The sequence below is a fragment of the Pleurodeles waltl genome, chromosome 4_1, assembly GCF_031143425.1.
Source record: "Pleurodeles waltl isolate 20211129_DDA chromosome 4_1, aPleWal1.hap1.20221129, whole genome shotgun sequence".
Classification (NCBI taxonomy): Eukaryota; Metazoa; Chordata; class Amphibia; order Caudata; family Salamandridae; genus Pleurodeles; species Pleurodeles waltl.
The window spans coordinates 455,254,553-455,273,395 of NC_090442.1; the positions used below are offsets into that span (position 1 = coordinate 455,254,553).

Consider the following 18,843-nt stretch of genomic DNA (forward strand, 5'->3'; position numbering starts at 1 on the left):
TAATTACAGTCAATTTGGAATCTTTCAGCATGTTTCTGAACAGTCTGCGCTACAGCAGCTTAAAAAATAAAAAAAAAACAGGCTTGTATTAAATTATTATAAATATATATTTGCAACAAATGTTTTTGCAACAGCTTTTTTTGTGTGTGTAATTTTGCACTAGAGATTCTATTTTTACTCTTCATATTTGCAACACGCTCTCTCTTTTGTATGAAGGAGCTATGCATCTAGGCTTTAAGTGGTTTTTGGGAAAGGTGATAGTGTGGGTTAAAGAACCCCATGCCCTGCATGTTAAGAATACTGCAAGTCATCCTGAAGTTTCATAACCTTATAAAGGAAATCTGCCTTTGGCCTCATAGTCATGGAATTCCTAGGTGACTTGCAATATCCTTATAATGTTCTGCAGGATGTACTTTATCCCATGTATTTTGGGGAACATCAAGCTAATATGGTCAGGGTAGATATTATTGTGAATTCCATATTCATATTAACACCTATGGAATTTGGGAATGGAAAACATGTCAATAAACCATTCTTACTACTATTTTGAATGGAAGTGATTCTGCCAAAATACAGAAAGCCTACAAAATAATGACAATATTAGCTTTACAAAATAATGTGAAATTAATTAGAAATCTTACTTCTTATTTTTCTTCCAGAAGTAGCAGGTCAGGGCTACAAGCAAAAGCGCTACAAACGAACCAACGCCCGCACCAGCTTTGAACCAAAAATCAATTGAGTCGCATGTGGCGGTTGTTATTTTTGGTAAAGAGACTCCTTTAATGCACTGTTTTGGGTCCTTCCACATGTACACAGTTTCCTGTTAAACAAAAACACCAGTAATAATTTCTCATTCACACCTATACAAAAGAAAACCAAATGACCTGAAGACAGAAGAAGTGCAATTTTGGGATCTGATTGACAACGATATTAACATTTTCAAAATAATAACAATTATAGTTACATCATTTTCACATTCGATATTGAAGTTAAACAGGTGTCTAAAAATAACTGCCTAGTGAGAAATTGCATGCAAATAGAAACAGCAAAAGATAAAACAAAATGCAAGAGAGGAACTGGGAGGAGGAGATTGTTGAAAAGTGACAATTTCTACTGTAAGACCTATCTGACTCTGTGTTTAGCATGACACATCCACAGAAAAACAATGCTCATGGGTATTATCCACTTATGTACCTGCAAAGCACGCAAACAATATCACACTGACAAGCATCAAACATCACAAACCATGTCTTTATTATTTGATCATCATAGACAATTTTGAAATAATTATTAAGAATTACAGGATATAGGGGGCAGAATCTGGCTGCCGACTGTCATGGTTGTCCAGCCAAAAGCTCCTGAGGTTCACTGGATGAACTGCTGCCTTTCTGTTGCCATCAGTTAACTTATTGATTCCTGACACCTGAAATGAGAGAAACACAGGGACCCCCTCAATGACCACCGCAAACCCACAGGTCACCTGCAGGTAACCACTCGGAACCGCAGAATGGGGTCACATACATGAGCGATCCGACGGATGGTGTTGCAGAGCAGTCCTGACATACGCAAGTGGCAGAAAGTATGTGGTGCCCCTTGCTACAGTGAGATCTCCCCCACCTTTGCTTGTGGCACAGAAGATGACGGAGTCACCGGACGGGGCTGACCTGTAGCTCAGACATCAAGCGAGTATCGTGGTTGAGGCCACAAAAGATGCCCTGAAGAAGTCAGATGAGAAATCCTATGGTATTTGATCACTGTGGGCCCCATACAGCCTTACCGGACAGCACCGGCTGTTACATGAAGCAGTAGGAAACACTGTAGCCCACCTAGCTCCTACTCACAATGCATTTGTGATCCTGGAGTATCCATTTACCACCCTTCTACATGTCAGGGCATTGCCAATTCAATGGGAGCATGAGGGTAGAAGGCAGTCTGATTGACTGGTTTGCCCCCTCCCTGACTTGCTATCCTCCGGGTCATCAATGCTGTACAACTAAGAACTTGGTACTTCCTCACCAAGTGTGAGTTCCTAGGCCGTTAGGAAGAATTTGTTTGTGCCTTTGGCTTGCCGTTATTATAGCTGCTTAGTCAGGACTATTCCTGGCTGATGGATTACATTGCTGGGATGTGGCGACAGGGATCGCTTGCACATGAGGAGCTGATCCATTTTCACAACACTTTTTTTCTTTCCCTACCAGACCTTGAAGCATCCCCGCAACACCTGAGAGGAGTGCCCCACACCAATCCTACTGGGCCTGCCCTATGGACAGAGATCTGCTGTGGTAACACTCCAAGCTTACACACCACGATGGGAAAGGACCAAGGATACCCCCAACACACACGCTGAACTTCTTTTGCTTCCCCTTCCCTCCCATGGGTGTGCTGCACCTGGCAGGGTAAACTACCTCTTTCCTCACAGATACATTGGGCCATGCCCCGACTGACAATATGGCAAGCAACTAAGCTATACAGAAACTCCTTTTATTGGGGGTGCAAAGCCACCAGAAACTACAAGTAAGACCGAGCAGGAAGCCTCCATGGAGATATTGGAAGTAGGAACAGAATTTTAGTGAAAATAAATAATAATAAGGTTACAGGGATGTTATAATTAGGTTAATGTTTTACCCATACAAAACCATTGAAATTCAGCAGTTATAGTTATACTTATAGCTATAGTTATGTTAAGAAACTATGACTCATTGCCTAAAGGTACCTTCCGGCATGAGTTCTTCAGATCCGTATAACTACAAGTATGACTGCTGAATTTCTATGGTTTTGTATGGGTAACACATCAACCTAACTATAACATTCCTGTAACCTTTGGATTTTTCAGTGAATTTATATGGTTACCACCCTAATACCCATCCCCACATTAACAAATAAAAATACCTTAGCCATCGAAATATCCCTACCCACCCTAAACCCTAAAAATATCCTTGCCACCCAAATACTCTTATCCACCCTAGACCCTTAAAATACCCATGCCACTCTGACACCATTATCCACCCTAAATGTTAAAAATACCCTTGCCACCCAAATACCCTCACCCACCCTAAGCCCTAAAAATACCCTTGTCACCCAAATACTCTCAGCCACCCTCAACCCTAAAAATACCCCTGACACCTAAATACCCTCACCTACCCTAAACCCTAAAAATACCCCTGACACCCAAATACCCTTAACAACCCTAAAACCTCCAAATACCATAGCTACCAAATACCCTCACCCACCCTAAAAATACATGTGCCACCCAAACACCCCTTCTCACACTAAGCCCTAAAACTACCCTTGTACCCTGAAAACACTCACCCACTCTAAACCCTATGACTACCCTTGCCACCTAAATACCCTCACCCACCCTAAACCCTAAAAATACCCTTGACACCCAAATACTCTCACCCACCCTCAACCCTAAAAATAGCCGACACCTAAATACCCTTGCCTACCCTAAACCCTAAAAATACACCCGACACCCAAATACCCTTAACAACCCTAAAACCTACAAATACCATAACCACCAAATAGCCTCACCCACCATAAAAATACCTGTGCCACCCAAACACCCCTTCTCACGCTAAGCCCTGAAACTACCCTTGTAACCTGAAAACACTCACCCACTCTAAACCCTATGACTAACCTTGCCACCTAAATACCCTCACTCACCCTAAACCACCCAAAAAACATTGCCACCCTAAAACCATTACCCACTCTAAATATTAAAAATACCTTTAGCACCTAAATACCCTCACCCACCATAAAAATACCCTTGCCACCTTAATACCATTGCCCACCTTAAAAATAACCTTGCCACCTAAATACCCTTAACCAACCTAAACGCAAAAAATACATTTGCAACTAAACTACATTTACCCAACCTAAACCCTAAAAATACCCTTGCCACCCTAACACCACAACTCATCCAATACCCTAAAACACCCTTCCATCCAATACCTTCATGCACCCCAAACCCTAAAAATGCCCTTGCTATATATATATATATATATACACACACATATATATATATATATTTTTTTTTTTAAGGTAACTATAACTCATGCCCCCTCCGTGCACAGTTTTCAGATCAATAAATTTACTGCAATTATATTATCAACGATGTCCTGGAAGATGCAATTACTGATGTTATATGTGAGATAATTAGCAGTGCATGGCGAGGGTGCGAGTTATAGTTACTTTAGGGCATGAGTTATAGGTACTTGAAATAACTAACTATAACAGCTGAATTTCTATGGTTTTGTGACTGTAAATTCTGATCCTTACTATAACGTCTCTGTAACCTTTGATTTTTTTTCAATGAATTTCTCTGTTTTTTTCTTTTTTGTCCAAAACAGCGGGGTGCATGCAGGGCCTGGCAGGCAGCCAACCCCCACGTGCATCCAACCCCCGCCATGCATGGCCTTTGGCTGTGTGTGGCAGGGGGTATATGGCCAGGCCCTGCAGCTCACCCACCCCGTGTGCATTTAACCTCGCACCAGGCCCTATGACCAACACACAGTGTTCATCCAACCTCCTGCTAGGCCCTGTGGTCAACTCCCAGAGTACATCCAACCCCACACAATGAGGGAGAAGCAATGAGAAAGCACTCAAACAACATGAAAACAAAACGAGAAAGCAGTATAAACTTGGGGAAAGCAAGGTGCTGGTGCACAAAAAACAAGGGAAAAACAAAGAGAAAGTAGTGAAAATGAGGGAAAAGCAGGGAGAGGAAGAATGAAGGAAAAGCAAAGAGAAGGCACTCAAAAAACAAAGAGAAAACAGGAGCAAAAACAATGAAGCAGCAGGGGATGAGCTGGGCCTCTTTTCAAAACAAAATTCCAGCAGATTCACAGATCCATTGCGAATTTTGTGGCAAAAATTTAAGAAAAACGTTTTATTTCCCCAAGGTGTCCTTGTGTGTCCCCACCACCAGGCCTAGTGGTTAAGGGTATTCCTACCCTGCCCCATTCTTATTATTTGTTTTTTTTACTTTTATCTTGGGACTTGGCTGAGTCCAAGTCCCAATCTGGCTCCCAGCACTTCCTGGTTGAAGTGCAGGCAGTCAAAGAGATCTCAGCATGAGATCTGTTGGATCTGTGTCTCTATAAATACACATTTCTTTTTCCTTTAATAACTCCAAAACTACTGAACGGATATATCCCAAATCACAAAAAGGGCTCTTTCGTGATCCAAGAGCTAGCTTTCTGCCAAATTTGGTGTAATTGTGTCCAGTGGTTCGGGCTCTAGTCGTGCCTAAAATCTCTATAGGGAATTGCAAGGGCAAAAAGTGTTTTGGGACCACTCTCATTTTCCTCACCCCTCGCTTGACAAATCACCTCAAAACCTTCAAGGCAGCAGTTGAGCAGTGAGTGCGTACTCATTTTGAAACTTTTGTGAAGGTTCGTCAAATAGTGCCAAAGTTATTGGAAAAACAAAAAATGCTTTTCCTGCTGATAACTAGGTCCTAACTATAACTACCTACTGGAGACCACAAGAGGATAATATATATATATATATAGATAGATAGATATATATATACATTTATGTATATATATCTAGATATATACAGATATATATATATGTATATATATATATATAGACACACACACACACACGTTCATTTAAAAAAACAACAGTTACAGGGAGCTTATAGTTAGGTTCACATTTTTAATGTACGAAACCATAGAAATGTACCAGTTATAGTTAGATTTACCTCAAGTAACTGTAACTCGTGCCCTAAGGTAGCTATTACTCGCGCCCTTACCATGCACAATTTTTTCATCCAAAAATTTACTGTAAATAATACATTGATATTATCAATTATGCTATCAAAGATGTCATGAGTGCTGTAATTTGTGGGGTAATTAGCAGTGCATGGCGATGGCATGAGTCATAGTTACCTTAGGGCACATGCTTGCATGTCTGCATGCAGGGATCAGAGATGAAAACTCTGTTTTCTGGCAAGGTGACCTGTTTGACAGGTCCCGCTGTTAGGAAGAAAAGTGTTTGCTGTGACTTGGCTGCAGCTGTCAAAGCTGCAGCCAAGCCACAACAAACAGCTATGTCCGGAGGGTAGGCCTCCCGGGACATAGCAGGAGCCGGGCCTGGGGGGTGACAGTCTCCAGGGCCAACAGTGGCTCCCCGAGAGGGGCCACGCGCCCCCCTCCAATGTAGAAGAAGTCCCACGGGAGGTGGTGGTCCCCAGGGCTGCAGGGGGTCTGAAACAGATCTCTATTTTTTTTTAACATATGCCCCGGCCCCTGCACACAATTAAACAAATTCCTCTGGGAGGTGGTGGTCCTGGGGTCTGTGGGAGAGGGATTTGCAGCCCCCCACACACAATTTCATCGATGCCCTGGGGAGATGGTGGTCCCCGGAGTGTGTGGGGGCCAGGCAGACCCCCCAGCACTCCAATAAATGAATGTGCCAGGACGTGGCCCACCTGGGGGCTTAAAAAAGGTGAAGCGTGGGAGCCTAAGCTTTGTTTTTTAAAACATTTTCACCTGATCCACTGTTCATCACAATGAAAATTGGGAAAAAAATGCTTTTTAGCCGGGGGATGCCATGTGGGACCCCACCACCAGAGTTAAGGTGTCAGGGTGTCTGTACCATGGCCCCATTTTTTTCAAAAAAAATTCTGGGACTTGGCTGCTTACTTCTAAGATGGCTGCCAACACTTCATGGTTGAAGTGTGGACAGCTAATCAGATTTCAGCACGGGATCGGGAGGAGTCACAAGTTCTTTGCGTCCCTATATATACAAATTTGTTTTCCTCTTATTTGCTGAAAAACTACTGAATGGATTTAAACCTAAACAAAAAAGGTCCCTTTCCTGACCAGGACCTACCTTTCTGCCAAATTTGGTGTAATGCTGCCCAGTAGTTTTGGCACCATCACTGTTCACAATCTCCATGCAAAAATTAAAGGGGAAAAGGTGTTTTGGAACCTCGCCTTTTTCTCAGCCCCCCCGGATGGATCACCCCAAACTTTCCACACAACTGCTGACGTCACTGGCAAATTTGTTTGGAAAGTTTCATGAAGATCAAAGATATAGGTAAGTAAATAAACAATTTTGATATAGACACTAGATCCTAACTGTAACTACCCAGTGGCAATACGCACTAGGTTGTGTGTGTGTGTATATATATATATATATATATATATATATATATTCATTTTACACTTACCTGCAAAATGCTTCCATTTTTGATGTATAGCTATGCATGGTAAAGGCACATGCGTGATAAAACTTTACGTGATAAAGGTATGTGTGGTAAAGGCATATGCGTTTTAATGGATGAGTGGTAAAGGTGTGTCCCACACAAATATATTGGACCTTGCGACAGAACTAAAAGCTCTACAAACGGATATGGGATCCTTCTATGTCAAACTGTACGCCTGGACAAAAGTACCACTCTACTGGAACAAAGGCTGAAAAGTGCAGACTTTTGGAACCAGATATCTGGCATCAAAAACAAAAAATGATCTACCTGGAAGACAGGGCGTAGAGAGACAACGTCAGGTTCAATTGATTACCTGAAAAGGTGGAACAGAACAGTGATGCGCAAAGCTTGCCAACAGACCAGGTGCCATTAATACTTAGCCTGTCTTTTTCCCATCCCCTGTAATTTCAAAGAGCTCACGTAATATGCCACAGGGATCTCCTTAGGGATTCTGTGCCCAGTCTGAGACTGATTATTGAATGTTTTTTTTTTTGTTTTTTTTTTAACTAAATGAATAGGTCCGCTTGGTCTCAACAGCTGCCCGGAATCATACCTTTATGACCTGAGTGGCACTAAAATCCAGATTTCAGAAGGTATCTCAGTTGAAACGACAAATAGAAAGCCTTTCTGCAACTTAGGTCACAGCTCTGGAAGTGGGATATTAAGTATGGCCTTTTAGAACCAGCAACTAAGTGGATTATGATGGATGGGAAGTCGAGAGACTACACAGCCAAAAGATCTCAGAACAACGAGTAGAATTTTCCCACCATATCCCCGAAACAGAGAACCCTCAAATTAATCTCTACAGCAGTAAAGCACGCCCATTCACCATACTGGCAGACTACACAATCATCTTCCCAAGCAGAAAGCGGAAGGGGATATGGTTGTTCACTGTGTGGAGGAGCTAGCACAGGGCATTAGTAGGGACAAATCAAGAACATTTTGAGGTTATCTCAACCAACTGACAGAGACTGTGGAATAACATCCTGTGGCTATTGGCTGAAGACAGATCAGTATACATAGAGAGTGCTCTTACTGACTTTGTTGAGCATATTGTATTTACTAAATTGTAGCTTAGCTTCCCCCCTCACACCTCCACATTATAGTCATACTGAACATTTGAGACTCTCACCCTGCACTTGGGCCCCACTGACCATCTCTCATGACCATCCCTTTCTCATTATAAATTCATTAACCACCCACTTTCAGCTTCACTTGCAACATGGACAGTGAGTCCTATTTATAGACACTCTTGCTCCTCCTGGCCCCCCTTCCCCACGTCATCATTAAAATCTGTGTTAGGCTGGGTATTGGCAGGGGTAAGTACACCCCTACCACTAGTAATACACCCCCAACACAGGGTTGTGCCCACTCAAGGTTCCACAAAGTAACCCTTGGTACAACACCCTGTAGCTTGGTAATGAGTTGTCAGGCTTAACCCAGGGGACAGATATGTAGAGCATTTAAATGCAACAATACAATACATATGTAAGAGACAACACACAATGAAAACCCCACAACAATTTTTAAACCTAGAAGATATTTTTATCTTTAAAATGACACCAAAACAACAAAAATCCAAAATAGAGAACCAGAGATATGATTTTGTAAACATTAAAAATAACTAGCACTTAGAAGCAAAATAGTCCTTAGAGGGAAGGTTGCACTGGACCGAGACAGTCAAGATTTCCAGTTGCCTGCAATGCAACACTTTACACTTACTTCCAGAAGTGTTTCTTGATGCTAGGAAGTGGTCCACAATCCTAATCCAAGGTTCCATAATCTCCGAGTTGCTCCTTGAGACTTGGGACACAATGCACCTGGCCAAATCTTTGCAAGTCCACTGGACACACTCCAGGCTGGGGACATTTGTGTAAGTTTGATGCAGGGAAGCTCTTAACCTGTTGCCTGAGGGAGTCCGCTCCTGAGTCCTTTTTGAAGCAAGGCAAAGTACTTTGGGCTGTGGTTCCAGTGTGCAGCAGGCAATCCTTAAGGGTGCAGGCCTCTAGATTGCAAACCAGTGTTTCAGAAGAGCAGTCATTCTTCTTGTTGTAGTTCCAGGCAGCAGATTTTTATTCCAGTGCAGATCAGCCACTTTTATTCCATCATCTTGGGGGACAGTCACTAAGGATTCTTGTCCAATGGGTTGCAGGGTACAACCCAGAGGTATGGCAACTTCCTCCAATGTGTGGCATCTTCTTGCCCAATAAAGCATGCACTTTAGCATTTCAAGATAGATGATTTCTCTCCAGAGGAGCAAGATCTGGCTAAACCAACCCCACTAGTGTATCTCATTTCCATCAATTTCTCCCCTGGATATCTACAAATTCCTCTCTTAATCCTTCTAGTTATCTGTAGGGTACAGGAGTGAGCCAGCAGGCCTGGGGGCATTCCTTTCTGACCTGTATTCTTTTGAGGCCTCAGGTTGCTTGACCCAGCCCCCTTCATGGCCTGGCTGTACCACCTGCCTCCCTACCACTATCAGATAACCTCTGCTCCGAACAGGACACTTATCCCCAAAGCAAAGCAACTTGGCTAATCCTGTAAGGGCTGACCAATCAGGAGAGACCACTAGCAGACTGGAATTTGGCTTACAGAGAAGAACGTTGTAGAACTTCTTTTCTGCATAAGAAATGATAAATTCAACACTGGCATGTTGCATTTAACATTACCATTCATTTGAGTCCACTGATTATGTTTTTATGTTTTTCTTAGCCATACATAGGCTTATGAATCATATTTCCAGTATAGCCCATGGGGGAAATTGAAAAGGTGGAGTTTTTCCATCACCAGGGCATATGAAACATCTTTTAAAATTGTCCCTGCTCATAACTACATGGCACCCTACCGCTAGGGCATCGAGGTGAGACGTTGGGGTGACTTACATATAAACATAAGGTAGATTAACACTTTGGAAGTACCTGTAGTTCCAAAGTTGAATTTGCATACATTTTAAATTTTAAAGACAGTTTGCAAAGCAGGCCTGCCTTTACAAATGACAGCAGGCCCACAGCAGGGCAGGAAATATGCTGTGCCTCTAAACTTCCATGCCCTATTATATACAAGGGACTTATAGGTAGTTTGAACCACCATGCCTATTATCTACTAGGGACTTACATGGTCTGTCATTGCCAATTGGATTTATAACATTATCATTTGACCATATACCTTTTATTCAGAGCACTGGCCCTGGGCCTGTTAAGCAGAGCCCAGGGCACAGTTAGAGTCAGTTATCATCAGTATCAGTCAGGGGCATTAGGGTGAACATGCTAAAAGGGTGCCTTCCTCACAAAATCTAATAGCACTCTCTTCAAACCCTAGGAACAGGGCTCTTTTCTGTCTGCTGAGCCTAGCCCAGATCTAGGGGCTTAGACTATGGTGAAAGACACATGAGTACTTCAACATTTTATTGCCTTTACCAAACTCTCACATATCTCTAGTTCATCAGTGTGATCACACAGCTCATGGACTAGGGCTGATTAACTCCAGCGACTCTTTCATACCATACCAGGTCTGGTTCTATTTCTCATCTCCCCTACCTCTTTTCTCATAGCCCCGACTCCCCTGGGTGTGGACCCCTAACCCTCCCTTCACTATTCCCTATTCCATGCAAGTCTCACTCTGAATGCAGCAAAGTGTGAGTTACACAAAACCAAACTTTTTCAGCACATATTTTCTGATGAGGGAATGATTCCTGACCCAGATAAGGTGTAATCACTGACATCTACCTGCCCCACACAAAGTGTAACCATGCTACCATCCTTCGTAGGTAAAGCCAGTCATTGCTCAAGGTACATTTGTGACTGCTACAGTGAGTGTCCCACTAAGAGATTTGACAGAACAAAATGTCCCATTCTAGTGGTCTCCTGTGGTTTCAAAGAAATAAAACATGCGATCAATAATGCAACTGAAATTGCCTATTTTGACCCCAAGTTACATTGTGAGATTACAGTAGATGCGAGCCCAGTGGGGCTAGCGGCAATCCTTACTGAACGCAATGGCCATCTAAATGCCCAGAGACACATTGTGGCCTATGCCAGTGGAAGCTGCTTTAAAACAGAAAGCTCCTACTCTCAGATGGAGAAGGAGAGTGTGGCCGTAGCATGGGCCTTTTAACATTTTCATGTATTCTTATATGGTAAATGCTTCACTATCATCACAGACCACCAGTTGTTGCACACTTTCTTTGCAAACCCATAAGCTAAGATGCCCCATCGCATCGAGTGAAGGGTTGTGGCTGCAAGAGTGACTTTGTAATTGTACACAAGCCAGAGAAAGACAAAACCCTACAGATTTCTTTTCACGAGTGCTGCTACATATCCACAGCTCAACATCCAAAGCGGCTGAAGAGCATCTCAACTTCATTGTGAGGTCCAGCATGCCAGCAGCTCTATCCATTGAACAGATTATTACTGCTAATAAAGTAGATAAAGACATGCTCACCCCTCAAAGCCTTCATAACAAGGTAAGTATTCAACCTTTTGCTGATGATGTTGAATTACAAAAATTAAAAAAATTAAACGGTTGAGCTATCAGTCACCAGAAAGGGTATCATATTGAGAGGCTCAAGAATGGTCATACCAGAGAGCCTGAGACAGCACGTTATTGAGCTCACCCATGAAGGACATTGTGGCATTATAGCCACCAAAAGAGCCCTAAGAAACTGAGTATGGTTCCCTGGCCTAAATGAACAAGTTGAGGGAGAGCTAATTTTTTGAACTATTTCTCCACCAAGGTGATGCAGTATCCATTGACAATGTCAGACCTTCCTGCACATGCCTGGGAGGGAGTTGCAGTTTATTTCTTTGAGCCTCTAAGAAATGGACAACATCTACTGGTTGTCATTGATGAATACTCGTGTTTTCCTTTGGTGGAAACTTGTTGTCGACAACCCATTATAAAGTCATTGAGCAGCTTGATGACAGCTTTGCAGAGTGGGGCATTCCTGATATTCTCAAATCTGATAATGGCCTGCCTTTCAATAGCAAAGACCTCAAGGGGTTTCTTGTTTGAGTCAATGTCAAGCATCAAAAGAGTACACCTCTCTAGACCCAAGCCAATGGTTTTGTTGAACAATTTATGATCACCCTTAAGAGGGTAATTCAGCGTGCTTTGATGGAGAGAATCGATCTAAACCAAGCTCTGTGCCCAGCCTTTCATGCCTATCGATCAACTCCTCACTCAACAACTGGTGAGAGCTCTGCCATCTTGCTAATTGGGAGAGCCATCAGAACAAAACTACCACAATGGACTTCGGACCGATCAATGATTGCCGAAAAGGTTCTTGTCACAAATACTTCTCAAAAGTGCAAAATGAAAACATATGCTTCTCAGCACCAACATGCCCAGAAAACAGTCTTTGAGAATGGGACTGCATAGTGGTCAACCAGAAATGGGAGAGGAAAACAGATACTCGGTTTGCTATTGATGCTTTGACGGTTGGAATATGCAAAGGACACATGGTGACAACGCATCTTCCCAGAAATCCACCACACAGGACTCGTCACACTTTGAACGCTTTCCTCAATGTTCATCAGCTCCTGAGATCACAAGTGAGGCAACCCACGGACATCCAGAACACACATCTGAGCCTATGTCATCTTTGCATAGTGAGAGTGCATCTCAACTGCCTCATACCATCCAATCTAGTAGACTAGTGCGAGCACACCAGCGACTCATTGAGGAAATATGATACTAATGTTGTTTGCACTTTTTATTTAACAAAGAGGGAATTGTACTGTCTTTTAGATCTTGCGCACTAGGACCCTTGCGGTCCAGGATTGGCTCTAGACAGAAATTACCTAATCTGATGGGAGGTGTTAAGGTGCGGCTATGAAAGAAATAACAATGCGTGCAGAGCGTGAAAGTATGTTGAGGAATAAAGATGTCTATTACAGAGCTCCATGTGTGACACATTCATTTGCATTTTACCATGTTGGAGAAGACGCTACAGGGGTGTGGTTCAATATGTGTGTAATATGATTACACAAATGACATTGCTTGCAGTGCTTTAAAACGTTTAGTAGGTCACTATTCTCCGGTTTTAGATTTTTGCAATGTTTCTAAAAGTTTTATTATTCTTTAGATTATTGCTTCATCGAACACTAAAAGTATGACCACACACACATTTTTTTTATGTGTTATCAATAAAACCCTTTCCCCATCTGTTAAATCACAAGGTGTGAATACAGTTTGTGCTCAATGTATGCAGGGGGCTGTGGGATATGGCTCATTTTGGGGACCAGGACTAATTTTCATCATTAAGTTTTGACCCACTACAGGAGACAGAAAGGCAGAAAAGACAGAAAGAGAAAGCTACAAAACACTGACAAATGGAGAAAGAAGGGAGAAAAAGGAACCAGCAACAGTGAGATAGAAACATAGGAAGTGGAGAGCAGTGGAAATAAAAGGCATGCGATGGAATCAAGAATAGGCAGCCTTGGCATTCTGTAATCCAGGCAATTGAAAGCACCAGACTCCTATGAAAAACTAATTTGTAAAATGTTTTAAGATTAAATATTTACAAACTAAGCACTGCATAGAAACTATCTTTTCATGGCAAAATGTTTGCAAACCAATATCGAAAGGAACATCAGCATGCTCCGCAATACATTCATAAAATTGGAAATATATATTTTTTTGTCTTTCATACTCCCTCATGGGAGTTAATTAAGATGGGGGTGTTTTCCATCCTCTCTCCAAATGTATTAAAGATGTACACATTTCTTAGAAAATACAATGACTATATAATGTACAATAATTCCTAGCTACAGACAACTTTTCACAGCCTACCTTTCTGTGTTGTTTCAGTTGCCAGTAACTGTTATCATCCCTTTAATTTTACAATAGATAGAAACTACTGTCCTTTAAAAGCATATTTGCAACAGCCACACGCATACCTGAATCCCGTCTTTGCAGGCCTTCTCAATCTCATGGTAGTCACTGTGTGTGCACAAAGGGCAGGCATCTGCATGTTCCCAAAGGAAGAAGAAGATGCAGCCGTCGCAGGTTCCAGCTGGGCAGTTCCTGAAGAATACCAACACACTTAACCCACATGTGAGAATGACATGGAAAGCACACATTTATTATCTGCTGCTGAAGAACACTTTTAGCAATTCCTTAAGATTATTTGAAACTTGGAGACAAGATACACAATTCCATGGATGCACTCCCTTAGGGATCATCAAATCCCCAACCTGAGTTTGGTACTTCAGCAGGTGTCAGACCTAACATCCTTGGCATGGTTTTCCCCCCAAAACCATTTGTCTATACTCCTCCTGTTTTGCTGAATTCTCTTTTTAGTGGCTCTAGGACTCTGCACACTTTACCTGTGCTAACCAGCTAACGTGCTTGTGCTCACTCCGAGAAACATGGTAAAGCTAGCTTACACTCAATTGGCATATTTAATTGATTTGTAAGTCCCCAGTAAAGTGGTATACATTATACCCAGGGCTGGTACAAGTGGGCCTGCAGCACTTGTGACACCCACTTAAGTAGCCCTTTAAAACCTGCCTCTGGCCTGCCATTGTAGCCTGTATGTGCAGTTTTAATCTGCCTTTGCGGCATTGCAAAATAATTATTTTGCCAGGTCTAAACCTTCCTTTTTAGTACATATGTCAATCCTAAAATAGGCCCCTAAACGGATGTGTGCTGTCAGAGTATTTAATAAATTGGACATGTGCTTCTAAGTCTTACATGTGCTAGTAGTGAAAGCCATTCAAATTTGTTTTACCCTACTGAAAGTCCTACTTCTCCCTCAGGATAACATTGTGTTACCGTATTACATTTAATAAGTGATAACATTCGTTTTGGATCAGGTAAGAATGTCATGTTTGGTGTCTGAGAAACCGAAATTTAAATCCCTCTTTAATGGTAAGGTCAGATTTTAGGCCACAGTTCTGTAAATACCACTTTTAGAAAGTTGTCATTTTATTGCCCTAACCATTTGGTACTTGCAACCTGTTGCTGGGTCTCTAGACTTGGTGTAGTTGACGATTGGTCTTTGTGTATTCCTCCCAGACATCTACACAATAGAAGACCTGCGTGTGAGCAAGATGGCTTGTCCTGACTTGAGGGGGGTGGAGCTGTCACCTGTCACACTCACTTCAAAGACTCTTCCTCAGCTCACACACAATGGACTTAACACTAGCCTACTGTGCCTGCAAACTGGGACCAGGACAGTGCGACAGGAAAGTCCACACACTTCTGTTAGTGGGGAAACTCCAGAAATGACTTCCACTTCCAAGTGTGCACCAAGTATCAAATAGGGAATCCTCAAACCCACTCATCAGCACACTCCTGGATATGTGGATACTACAAAATAAGGCATGCCATGCTGCCAGAGGACTAGACTGCTTCCTGATGCCTGCTCTTGTGCCTGAGAAGGAAGAGTGATCCACCATCTTTCATCCCAGGCTGAGACTCCTAGGGTCAGCTGACTGAGCTCTTGTTCTGAGATACAGGGACACAACAAGGTCCAGAGGCCTTCCTGCAACTTCCTGTGACTTATCGCATATATAGTGCTCTCAATTAGAAGATACTTCAATTGTGGGATCTTACCATTCAGTAATATAGTGCCTTCCTGCAACTGCCTAGCTGACCTGCTCTCCTGTACATGGAACTGGACCTGTCTGAACCCTGCTGGCCTCTGGTAAAGTGAGTTCCTGATCCTCAAATTGTGCCCCTCAGGGCCTGGATCCTTGGTGTGACATTAGCTCCCTCTAAAAGAAAAGAAGAAGTTGTAATATTTTGGACTATTCACTACCACACACAGGCCTGTTCATGTCAATCTATTGCTGTCGACCGCCAATGCAAAGCTCTGGTGAACCAGACTTTTTGCACTACATCGACCACCAACGTCGACAGGCAAAGCTAGATCTGCACTTCATGCTACAGCTTCAACAGTGCACAGTGACTGCCAATGCGAAGCTCCAGCATGACCATCCACAATGCTCAATAGAATCTTAGTGCTACAGTTAGGACTGTCCGTGACACCTGGTCTGCTCTTCGTGTTACATTGACGACCACTTGCGATGGCCTCCCTGCACCTCAATGTCTTCGCCACTATGCATGAAAATGTTTGCCCTGAATTTTATAAAGTAACTTTTCAGCTCAACTAACCTGGTTCCAGTATTCAGCCCGCACTCCACTGTGGTGGCCTGAACTTGTGCGTTTAACCTTGCACAACCAGATAACTGTGTGGCTCTTTGTGCTTTTAGGCGCTATGCTTACCTTAAATCTTTGAAACTTTATGTCTCTGGTGTACAATAATTTATTAAATCTTACTCTATTTTACCAAGTTTGTGTGGAATTCTCATGTGCTGCATTTTCAGTTTGTTATAGTTTACATGTGGCATAAATACTTTACACATTGCCTCTAGATTAAACCTGACCACTTTTGTGCCAAGCTACGAAAAGTTAAGCACAGGTGAATTCAGTGATTTTTTGTGGTTCATTCCGACAAGGATTGTGGCTGTTGCTTGAGTAGTGTTTCACTTCCCTCAACCAACGACCCCATTTCTCACAGCAAGACACTGAAGTGCAAATTATATCTGAAGAAGAAAGGGAGAACATTGCCCGTAAGAAGTAACATGGATCACAAGAGCGTCATCTTTTCTAAAGTTTCTGGCATTACTGTGAAAACCCCCAAAAAGCAGCACAGAAAGGGCCATAGAGAGCATACACTTAAGACGTGCTAAGATTGTCACCCATCACTGTGTATTTTGCTGCTATCAGAGGATGGTCATCGCTGCCAGTGACCCTACCAGGGATTGGGATTCAGAACAAATACAGATACAAGCTAAGTTTCCTTAATTGGTCTGTCTTTCCTCAACAGAGCAACAGTGTTTGAATGTGCAATCTGAAAAGTGGAGCCTTTCACCACTTCTTAGGTAAATGTAGAGCTGGAATCATGCCGAACCCTGCGCCTGCAATGCCATGAGGATCCTGGGTCTTGGGATTTGTGCAGAAGAATGTCTAATATATGAAAGAATGAATGAATACATACATGAATGACTTTGTACAGCAAGGCACCAATACCAAACTCCATTATCTATGAGGATTAATGCAAGCATCTATGTTACCTCTACTTCATCCATGTTTTAAACACAAAAGTGCAAGGTAAGTTTTTATACTAAGCACTAACATATGTTCTTATAGTGAGGTCCTCAATTAAGAGTGCCTCGGAGGAGGGTGTGATATTTATTGCACCTGATAAAATCAGACATAGCAGTGTTTGTAATTTATCTGGTGTGATAAACAGTGCAGTATGAGTTTTGCATTAAAAATAGTTCACAACTAGGATATTGGGGCATTGTGCACCAACATTCACATGTCCCGGTACTTACAGGGCATTTCATCCTCCCAGTAACGTTAGGCAGGTTTGACCAGCCAAACTTTACCAGGAGACAGTTGTGGGCTGCAGTATTTACAGCTAAGCTCATAATTGTGATATCTGTCACAGATGCTACAGCACATATCATAATTTACAGAGACACTTATAATTAGGCCTTACGACAATTATGTAGAACCCCTAGACTGAAAGGTCTTAATTTATAAAGGTCTCGCAAAGTTTTGGTGGAATTGTTGATTCATGAACAATTGCAATAGGGCTTCCTCTCAGTCGAGGTTCTTAGTGGAATAGGCCACCCAAATGTCTTTGGAGACATTTGTATAAGAGAACATGGTCATCCCAGTCATTCTGACATATTTTGTGATTTTATGTTGTCCATCTGCCTAGAATTGCTTATACCTTCCAAGGCACCTGCAGCATGCTAAATGCCTATTCAATATTTAAGATGTACTTGTCTGGCTTCCCACTGTTCATTTTTATTAGTAATGAACTGCCCTGTATTTATCTTTGTCCTCATCATTATTAAAATTAATTTACTCAGCAGAAACTAAGCATTTAGGAGTCATTGCTTGAACCAGCTGAGACCAATGCAAACTTGACTTATGAGATCTCTCCAATTGGCACTTGTACTCACGCTCATGCCTCAAAAGGAAAGGGAGCATCTTCCAAATGGACACATATTAACATGCATTGTCAGACTTGTTTGAGGAGTTGTCTACCTAACTGACTCACAATCATTTATCATGATAATTAGACAATTTTTACATCTTCATTGCCATAGCTTAAAACATTGCATTGCCAAAACAGTGAACATCCTACTTAATGTCCTTCGTCAGAGAAACACAAAGAAAGTCAGAGTGGATTAAACAATTATTTACTTAGCTTAAGATAGACAATATTGAGTGGAATGACAAGAACACATACAAGAAAGTGTGTTTGTGTACTTTGCAGTGTTCATAAAGCTGTGGATGTCTACAACGTTATCCTAAAGTAGATAGATGTTATCAATTCTGACTGTAGTTACTGTTTTTAGCAGAAGTGCTGTGCTTTAACTAATTTGTGTAACTGTGTATTTTCACTAGATGGCTGCATCACTATAATGAATCATGCAGCGAAACCCTAATTCCCACAGTCACAAGTAACTTTCAGTAAATGCAGAATGGAATGCACTTGTCCCTTGCAGAGAGGATCATCTGTTCTTAAGGTATGTGTAAGTAATCAGCTTGCCTTCAGTGATGGGCTCTATTATTTCCTATAATTTGATAAACAAAACAGA

The 18,843-nt window shown here is 42.1% G+C and overlaps 1 protein-coding gene across 1 annotated transcript in view; it reads right to left on the reverse strand.

Moving 5' to 3' along the window:
• ELAPOR2 (endosome-lysosome associated apoptosis and autophagy regulator family member 2) overlaps positions 1-18,843 on the reverse strand; it is a 402,503-nt gene that overhangs the window by 102,640 nt on the left and 281,020 nt on the right. Inside the window, exons 19-20 of the mRNA XM_069228716.1 lie at positions 14,116-14,242; positions 642-820 (exon numbers count right to left, since the gene is read on the reverse strand). Of these exons, the coding sequence (XP_069084817.1) occupies positions 642-820; positions 14,116-14,242 (306 nt within the window). The remainder of the gene's footprint in view (positions 1-641; positions 821-14,115; positions 14,243-18,843) is intronic.